At 39.0% G+C, this 10,388-nt stretch overlaps 1 protein-coding gene across 2 annotated transcripts in view; it reads right to left on the reverse strand.

The window, feature by feature from the left end:
- Positions 1-8,198, reverse strand: part of CACNA1D (calcium voltage-gated channel subunit alpha1 D) — a 327,298-nt gene extending 319,100 nt beyond the window's left edge. For both annotated transcript variants that reach the window (XM_026650299.2, XM_026650300.2), the window contains exons 1-2: positions 8,011-8,198; positions 4,771-4,876 (exon numbers count right to left, since the gene is read on the reverse strand). In XM_026650299.2, coding sequence (XP_026506084.1) covers positions 4,771-4,876; positions 8,011-8,183 — 279 coding nt within the window. In that variant the 5' untranslated portion in view covers positions 8,184-8,198. The remainder of the gene's footprint in view (positions 1-4,770; positions 4,877-8,010) is intronic.
- Positions 8,199-10,388: the final 2,190 nt, after the last annotated feature.

Below are 10,388 nucleotides of genomic sequence, written 5' to 3' on the forward strand. Positions count from 1 at the left end.
GAAGAGAAGAACTGGGGTGGTAAGCACAAAGAAAGAGACATGAAGGGAAATAGCATAACACAGAAGGGCAGCAAAATGAAAAGAGAAGAGAAAAGAAAGAAACAAAAGAAAGATACAGGGAGGAAATCCATCTGGCCAGAAACAGTGCCTCATAGCAGCCACTGGCAGGAGACAGTGCTAAAAGAAGAGCTGATTCAGGTACTTGGAAGACTCAAAGCACCTGAAATACCAGAGGGAAGGAGAAAGAAATCATTTAAAAGTCTGAATGGAGTAGTGAGCTCATGCTCAAATAGTCCATCCCAGAATGTACCGGCCCAGTGTTCCTGCTACAGGATAGTAATGATTCCCACAGAAGTCAATAGGGATTTCTTGTATCAACTGGAAGAACTGAGCCCAAACTGAATGTTAGGTTTTCAGTTTCTGCTCAGTCAGTGGGAGTTTTCATTGAGTGAGGATTATTTAAAAACATAACAAAGACTTCATGATTTGGTTCAATAACTAGTTTTCAAGAATAGCATTTGTCATTGTAAGAATGGTCTGCAATACATTTCAAGCAGTTCAGACAAGCATGAGCACATTGCTCCATTCAGGTAGAGGAGACTTCCCCCACTGGCATACATCAAAGCAGCTCAGTCAGAGGAAGGAAAAAATTTCAAAAAGGCTCAAACATGCATGTACCTGCTCAATGCAAGACTGTCAGATTGGTGAGCAGCCAAGCACAGCCCTACCTGACAATTTAATTCTCCACTGCCTGCTTTGCCTGAAACACATTGCTCCCTTCTTTCTTCTATGTCCTCCAGGCCTGGTAGGCAGTGAAGTATCAATATCTAAAGGGAGAGGAAGTACCATCAAGAGAACCCTAGTGGAAGAAGATGGTCATACTGCCTTCCCAGTCCCTATAGCTAGGGAAAGAGAAGAGAGGGCAAAAGCCTCCTCTTTCCCACTCAGGAGACAAGAAAAAGAGAGGATAAAGAGAGCAATACACACAGAGGAGCACACTGAACTCATCACAGCAGCCATGGACAGGAAATTTATGTTTACTAGACATCTATCAACCAAGGAGATACATAAGATTGGACTCCCCCACAGTGTAAGGAGAAAGAACCTGAGCTATCCATTCCCAACAGCAAGAAGGGGAGTGTGCTGGGCTTAGAGCCTCTAACACTACACAACAACCTTCCCTTCTTCCTTTTGATTTACTGAATGTGTTAGTTCTTTACAATTTATTTCATAGTAGACAGGTGGCCATATCACAAAAACCATAACCACCACCACTGACACCTTTGATGGCTGTCTCAGCAGACACAAGTAACTGAATGTGCACAGACAATGAACAACCCTCTCATCCTTAGGCCTTGTCCATATTAAATTTTTCTTAAATTACTGCATTGTTACAATAAAAATGGTGCAAATCCCTCTAGAAAATAACTTCCTGAAGTTTGAGAGTTGAAAATTGACTCACTTGACTCACTTCCAAAATCTAAGACATGAGCTATTTTTAAAGTTTATTAATATACATATATTTGAGCCATTAATACTGTTAGTCATATCCATTTCTATTTGCCCTGTGATGTCTTTCATATATTTGTAATCAAATTAATTTGTCATAAAATGTATTTTATAATGAATATTGTGATGTATAATTGATTTTGTTTACTGTTTTCAATGGAGAATGAGTTGCACAATATATTTTTGCAAGTTAAGTCAGCAATAGAGAACTGAAAAAGCATTCTTCATCAAAGGGACTCACCAATAGCTCAGCCAGTTGTGTGATCTAATACTTCACTGATTGAGCTATAAGCAAGGATTTACTCTCAGAATTTGTCTCCTGGACCACCCAACTGGGTCTTGGAAAGCCACAGGAAGGGAGCTCTTCTATTACAGAACGTCTATTCTGAATGTCTAAAGTGGATAGAAGGCTCTGCTGCAGATTTCCCAAAGTTTGCAGGAGAAAAACACCTCTCCTGAGTATTTCCTAAGATGTGCAGGATGGGAGATCCTCCCAGGGCCCTACTGCTCATCTGGGACAGACTCCTTTTCCAGTTCCCCATTGACACTGCCCCACCTCTGTTTCCTCCATCCTCGACCAGTGCTCCCTATCTAGGTTTTCAACTTCATAACCATAAGGATATGTTTGATATGCTTACATTTTTATGTATATAAATATTGCAAATGTAACAATTATGGCCAAAATTCTGAGCTGGTGTCAATTCATTTTACTCAATGGAGCAACACTGATTTACACCAGCTGACAACACAGATCTCTATTTTAAAATGTTATACAAATTTAGAGCTATAAAATTTCCACCTTTACAATTTCCTTACGTTTTAAATGGCTGCTTTTTTTAGTGATGTGTGTAATTGTTTATTTTGTTTTTAACTGCATTTATAAATTAAAGTTTATAGATAATCTGAAAGCATATGAGATATTAGGACAGCCACTGACCAAACACAGACTAACATGAGCAAAGAGGAACAGAAGCTGGTGGAACTCAGACATAGTTGAAGAAGGACTATAACAGTTCTATAGCAATAACAGTTCTATAACATAAGCTCTACTTCTTCCATAATACCACATCTCACATCAATGAGTTCAGGGTCCAAGGGTCAGGAATGGACTGACGGGCAGTAGCCACCCTTCATGATAGGTTCTCGTGTGAGCCTAGAGGATTTCCAGGAAGATACCTATGTGCAGCTCCTGTACTTTGCCTCCACCCACATTTAGAGGAGAAATTGGGCAATACTGGGCTATACTTAGTCAACAGATGCAGGATTCCACAGAAAAAGACATGTCAGCCCATTTCATGATGTACAGCCACCACCATGGAAACAGCCAATCCACTTTGATTCCAATCTATTTATTTTATTTGCTCATATATATAATACAGATAAAATATGTGCCTTCCCTTTTATCTGACTTACTCTGACCCGGTATCAAAAAAATGCTGTCAAAATAAAAACACTAGATTAAATTCTGCTCTAGAGTTACTCAGAATTTACACCAATATAACACAGAGCAGAATGTGAATAGGAGAGTGATCAAGATGTAGAATTTGTTGATGTATATTAAAGGAGTCCAAAAAAAGCCTCTCTAAAATGCTAAAAAATGAATATGAATCTCTGTATTAAAGACTATAATTTATTTCTACTTAAAACAATACGGCTATATGAGTTAAAAAAGCTGGAAAGCAAGAAAGGAATAAGCACACACTTTAATCCTAAATGTTAACACATTATAAAATTAGGTCAGAAAGATTTGAGTTCAGCTTTTGTAAAAACTATTGCTTAAAAACCCACCAAACTATAAAATTATTAGCCTCTGACACACAAATATTTTACCCTTTTCATGTGATGCTTTATGAAATTAGTTATTAACAGAGACCTTCTGATGGATTGACAGCTATGGAGATTTCTGCCCTGAATTTCTCAGAGAAAAAACAGATTGTTGATTGGCTCAGATATTCAGCTGCATAAATTGTTCTTTACATTGACCTGAATTAGTCTGCCTTTTGCCAGTGTTTTTATTGTCTATATTTGTTTAATCTTGTACCCTTGGTAAACAAAAAATGCACAAAATGAGTCAGTGTATAAGAATTATCATCGATAGTAAAATAAACAAGATTACAAATTATAACCTGAACAAATGTCTTCATTCATGTAAGGCTATGCATTAACCCAGATTTTCCACACAAAAATAATCCCACATTATCTGTTTACTAGTTTGGGTCCAATCCTGTGTTGTTGCTATTGTTTGGGTTTGTTTGTTTGTTTGTTTTTTTACACACCCAAATCTCCCATAAGGATTTTGAGTGTGCAAAGACCGCACAGTCAGGACCTATGAACTCTTCCAGCTTTTCAAATGTATCATAAATGTTAAAGGTACTATTCAATATAAACAATGGAATTAGTCCAATGCAATCCAATATTAATACTGGATACAATATGAATTACAAATACTATTATAAAATATATTCTTGGAATTACATTGCAATTTTAAAATTATTAATATAGATTTATGACAAACAATAAAACACAACTGTAGTAAATTATTTTTAATCCTAGATATACTCTGCTGTACATGATACTTTTCACATTGCAACCCAGGTTAGAAATCTCTGTTATAGCAACAGCAGTCTCTTTTTAAAACTCAGCTTTAAAGTACATAAACATTCCTTTAGAATGTCTTCATTAAAACAATACCTCCCCCTTACAACATTTCATCTTTTTCCACTAGGGCAGTGTTCTAATTATATAACAACTATACAACAACGCTCATTGTATAAATTCTTGTCTTGGACTAGTTTATTATAAAGAAAAACCCTCAACTAATATAAACCCTAAAATATGGCTAAGAATTTAGCATTAAGATCTGAAAACACTTGAAACTAATATACCAGGAAGCACAGTATGACTTCAAGAGGACTGATTTCAGAAAACTAAATGGCAAAAAAACAGCAAAGTAAAACAGTAACAGACAAATTAAATTACATTCTTTTATATGCAACACTATCATCAACATATATTGTCCCAAAATTTTATAATTTTTGTCAATTCTCTTTTTACAGCAGATACTACAGAACACACATTGAAATTGACAACCACAGCAGTGAAATATTTCAAAGACGTTTTGTTTCAGAGTATCACTAAATGCCATTTTTTCTAACTAAAGCTATTATTCATACTGACAACTGCTCCCTAATATCAGCAGTTAATTGTCAAAGTATATAATAAACCAACATAAATCTATAAAGGAAATCAAAGAATACTTACCAAGTTATGATTAGTTGAATTAGAATCATCTTCTGGGAATGGGATGTAAACAGCTAAGGCCACACAATTGGCAAAAATAGCCAGTAGTATAAATATGTCAAATGGTCTGAAAAATCTTGTTAAGGAATATATGGATTTTGAATATATACATAACTCCAGTCTCATTCTGCTTTTGATTTCTACATCTTGTACTCACATTTTATTTTTAAAATAAGTCTGATTTTTTCATTACAATCTTTTGAGTGATGACTTTGACAACCAATTCTTCCTCAGCATCAATTATATCACCATACCCTATTGTTTTCGATCACAATGACATTGAAATGCCCTCTTTTCTTTTATGACAAGGAGCATAGCTACATTCATTCTGCCACACAGTATTTTATATTAAATTCTGAGATGTAAATCTAATCACACAATATTAAATCAATAAGTTGGCCATTGGATTATATGGTATACTTACAAATCTATGCACATACACCTCCCATTAACCTTAATGGAAATTACATGCATCAAGGGGAGAATAAACAACACAGGGTAAAAATTGTAGTAGGGGACAAGGAAGGTCCCAGTGAAACAGAACTTCAGCAGTTTTGCAGTGAGGGCTGGAAAGCTGTGGCATGAGTATGCAAGAAGGTTCTGCACCTGTCCCACATCTGTAACTGCTGCCTTCTGTATCAGGTCTGCCTCAGTCAGGGCTTGGAGATAAGGGTTTAAATAAGCAGAGCCAGGATGGAATAGGGACATGGTCACTTGCTCTGCAATTACATAGACCCAGTGGCTATCAACTTCCATGTAGAGGATATACAAGAATTGCAACCACTATCCTAGTCCAAGAGCTGAAATAGCAACAACAGGTAGCCAATCCCATTCCCACTGGGAACACGATTCCTCTTCCCCAAGAAATAAAAAACACTTTTGAAGTTCACCCACACACAGCTCATTTACCCTGCCTGTGCACAGAATTTGGGTAGAGAAGCAAGATATTTCACTTATATTTATTTAGAGACATATACTATCCTCAACTCCATGCACAACTCTCACTGATTTCTATCTATGGGAATTTTGTATGTGCATCACGGGCAGTATATTGAAAATGGTCTTAATTGCCTTAGAGGCATAATCTCAGCGGATGAAATTCAATGCTATGCAGAGAGCCAGCACAAGGACTAGGCATACCTTAAAAACACTTAAGCCCTATTTTGCTGGCTTTCTTCACAGGAGAAAATTCATCCATCCTGAATAACAGACTTTATGTTTCCAACCCCCATTAAGATCAATGGTTGTTCTTTTATGTACAGTAGATCTCAACATACAAAGTAAGAACATACATCTATCTAAATCTGCATTTTCCTGCTAGCTGAAATGAGTAGATTATATCAATTTGCATTTTAGTAAATTACAACTTTGTTTTATGATGTAGTGCTACTGGGCCCAAATTCTGCTCTCCGTTATTCTACTCAGCCTGAGAGAGACCAACTCACTGGAGTTTCTCTCACTTTATCCCAGTATAAAGGAGAGCAGAATTTGGCCCACTAACTCTAACTTGTAATTAAATTATGTTTAAAAAATAACTCAAAAGAACATCTTTATAAAAGAGAGTAGCACTGGCCATTGCCAAATGTTTTATATTAACAGCTCTCAGCTGGAGGGTCTGTTTGAAGTAACACATTTATTTTGGCATTTAACAATCTACTTGCTAGCAAGTCATTTGCTATTAAAGGGAAATTATCTAGGTTGACAGGCCAAAATTTTACATCCCCTCCCCAGGACTCCCACCAAAATGATATTATCTGTTTCAAAATGTTACTTGAGATTTATGAAAAATACATACTCTCAACTCTTCAAAAGAAGTTTTAAAATCCCAGCCCCAACCCACCGCCATTGAACCAAGAAAAAACAACCAAAACAAAACATATAAGCCATTGTGAATATATGCTAGCAGTTCTGCTCTCTCATCTATAACTATATAGGGAACATATCCAAATATGTGTTTTGGCTGTCGATATGTCTTAAAAGTTCAGATGAATCATGTACTGCAGACTACTTGTATGTGCTCAGAGTGAATCTGCAGCTTGGCTCCTAATGTCTCCCTACTTCTCCATTAGGTAAGCATTATTTTGAAAGGACTTCTGCATCTGGCTCACTGGGCCTAGCAGTAATGTAGCAAATTGCCATGCAGAAGATCTAGGCTTCGCTTCTTGCTCCTTGGGCAAAGAGGCTTAGGAGAGCTATAGGGCAATAGCCTGTGGAGAGGAAATACTTCATATTACTCAAGCAATTATTTATCTGCCAATTAGAATGAAGCATTGACAGGTTTTGTCCCATCAAGTCTTCCTTCATCAGAATGATAATGTTTGCAACCTGGGGATTTGATGGAGGGATGTGAAGTAGACAAAAGTGAGTGTGCGGGTGGAGGGATAGGAGATGTTATCTTGGCTTCAACAGAGGAGTAAAAATTCCACATGGCAGGTGAGGAATTAGGGGGCTGGATCACCGGATGCATCAGTCAGCCTGGGATAAAGAAATGTATTTAATTTTAAAAAAATAAATATGTAACCATATAACTATCTTTTACAAGGGCATGTCCAGAATATTCTCTAGGGACAAAATGATTTGAGAGTGTTTTTTCCTGGGGCAAAATAGCTGGGAAACATACCAAACCTGTGACCTTGCTTTTCTCTGTACATTTATGTTTCATATATTTACTTTAATTAGGGAAATGAAATTCCATGTAATGATGACAGATTAAGGGATATAGTCTCATTTTGATGAGCAGGGATTTAAGTATGTAACTACCATTAACATCAATGGGTTACACATGTACATATAAGTGCATCAACATGTGTTATCTCCCCAACAGTTAAAAATGCTTCCACTGCCAGGAACACTATTATTTTAATATACAATTTCTTAACTGTAAAAGAAAACCTGAAACCTAAAACATTACAATACATTGTTTAAACCAATGACTTTTTTTACCTACACACATATGTATATGAAAATTAATTTCATATTTTTAAAAATGTAAAACTGTGAGACTGCTATTTATTACAAATAAAATACTAAATGTAACCTCAAATCCAATACCATGTAACTTTACAACAAAATAATTTAAATACTATTCTGCTCCTGTTCCAAGGCCTCATTGTTTTTTTGTGCTGTCCTAGACAATCTCTCTGACACATTTGGAATATTGAAAGAACAAATGGTAAAAACAAAATTCCATCAAAAGGATACTTCCATTCTACTAGACTAATGCAGGCTCTTCGTATTGGGTTATTGAGGGATAAACAGAAAAGGGCACGGGGTGGCCGACTGTTAGATGTATTACCCTGTTTTTTGCTCTTGGCATATTGCTGGCGTTTTCTTTGGGACAGAGATCCTACAGGTTGGGCTGTGGTGGTGCTCATAGTTTGGGCAGCCTTGGCTTGTCTAGCAGCATCAATTGCAGCTTGCCAAGATAGAACAGTTTGCTTGGATGGTGCTGAACTGTTTGACTGAATAGTTGGTCCGTCACCAGGGAGAGGAATTCTGGTACTACTTGCATAGTTTGCCTCTGCAGAAGAAAAAAAAAAGTCATTTAGTTTTAGTTTTTTTTTACATTCAAATATAAACATAGTATTCTAGATAAAAAGGATGGAGCTATTTAAATAACTCCTGATGTTTCCTTTTTACACACACATTTTATATAAATATAGTAGGCTCCTTCCACCATAAGAAAGATACAGGAATCAGTATTATAAATGTCAGCTAAATAGGACTGTCAAGATATGTGCTGACAACGAAACACTGTTCATCTTGACTCCTCCACTTGAAGCATTGTACTGGAGTTTTCCAAATTGGATGACAGCTTGCATATCATCATATTTATATCTAACAAATCCTATCTTGTGTGTCTGTGTGTGTGTGTGTGTGTGTGACTGACTTTGCTAAAACAGCACAGTATTCACTATTTCCCCCCCCCATCCCCACCCCCATTTTGGTCAAAACAAATTCTAATAGTTCAGAGTATTCTGAATCATTTATCAAATTAGAAATATTCTTGTCAAGAAGTTAAATCCTTCACCTTTCTGCATTCTTAAAAAAGGAAACTACCTGGATACTTCCCTCCAATTAAAATTCAATAGCCCTTGATGATAAACACTTCCAAAAACATCAGTATCCTCCACATTGTAAATTGACATAGTGAAAACCCTCCAAACCTTTTGAAGGGAAAATAAACTACAAATTCAAAATAATAAACCATTGAAATAATCTCATCAAGGTGGTCAACAAAGAAGGCAAAACAGCCCTACAGAGCAAGGATCTTTGTCTTGCAAGCTTCCCAGCTGAAGCAGCAGAGTCTAGTACCAATGGCACCTGTCAGAAGGCCATATCCCCTCCCCCCCAGTAAACTCAAAACTTGAAGATGTCTGTGGGGAAAAAAGATGGAAGGTTGGCACAGGATGTGTGCTGGAAATTAGGGGAGAGAATGACACTCAGGCAGATCTGCCAGGGCAGGAGATGGAAATATTATCCCCTGATCGTTCACCTGACATAAAACAGATAAAAGTTCCATTTGCAAAATCAACACCACCCCCTACCCACGCACCCACGCAACCTCAGCGAGGCACTAAAAAGCCTGCCCTGTGCGCGTGTGGGTACGATGGAGATGCGGATAGAACCGGGCCTCAGCTGCTGCTGCTTCTCTCCTTGCCAACTTCGTGCTGCTGCGTGGGGGGGGGGGGGGGGGGGGGGGGGGGGCAGAAGGGGTAATATTAAAATGGCTCCCTAGGCTGGCAGCTGGGAAGAGGTCACTCCCGGATCTAGCCTACAATATTTCCTGCTGCACCAGTGGATCTCCCACCGAGATGTGACACAAGAGACGGGGAGAGAGCGCGAGGAGGTGGCCATCAGACCCCACTCGGCACATCAACAGCTGGGTCCATTGCTAGGTTACACGAGAGAGAGAGAGTGCCTGCCTCGGGTTAGTTTGACACTGACAGTTTCACTTGACTCGTTTTCCAAATAATTATTTCGTTTTCCAACGGCCCCATTCCCCCCTCCCGGCCCTCCGCCTCCCTTTCTGGGATGCCATGCAACGGGACTCGGCACAAATCAGCCACCATCCATCTGCCTTTAAATCAAGCGTTGAAAATGAAACAAAGCCCGAGCGTCAGGGTTCCCCGGGGGAGCCCGAGGGGAGCTCCTGCCCTCCAGCACGGCCACAAGCCCAAACTTACTGTTAATTTCAGGAGGGGTGGATCATTTAAACCCAGCCCGGGGGGGAGCAGCAGCGCCGGAGCCTGTTCGCAAAGGAGATTAACACACACGAGCCCCATGTGTCGTCTCTCTCCGTGCGCTCCCGGCAGCGGCGCCAGGGGGAAGTGGGCTGAAAGCAGCGCATGGAAAGCCCTCACCTGCCCCTGCCCACGCACCCCAAACAGCCCCGCTGCCCTGGGAAGCTGCATTTCCAGCCAGGTTTGTCCGCACGCGGAGAGCGAGACACACACACGCCTCTCGCTCGCAGCCCAACCAGCTGAGACTAATGGCCTCAGGGCAAAAGACAAACGTGTACACATTAATGAAACCCGCTCCCATGTTGGTCACACACCGAGGGCAGCATCCCTAGCCCA

Source organism: Terrapene carolina, unplaced genomic scaffold (genome assembly GCF_002925995.2).
Source record: "Terrapene carolina triunguis isolate 2854851 unplaced genomic scaffold, T_m_triunguis-2.0 Scaffold89, whole genome shotgun sequence".
NCBI lineage: Eukaryota > Metazoa > Chordata > Testudines > Emydidae > Terrapene > Terrapene triunguis.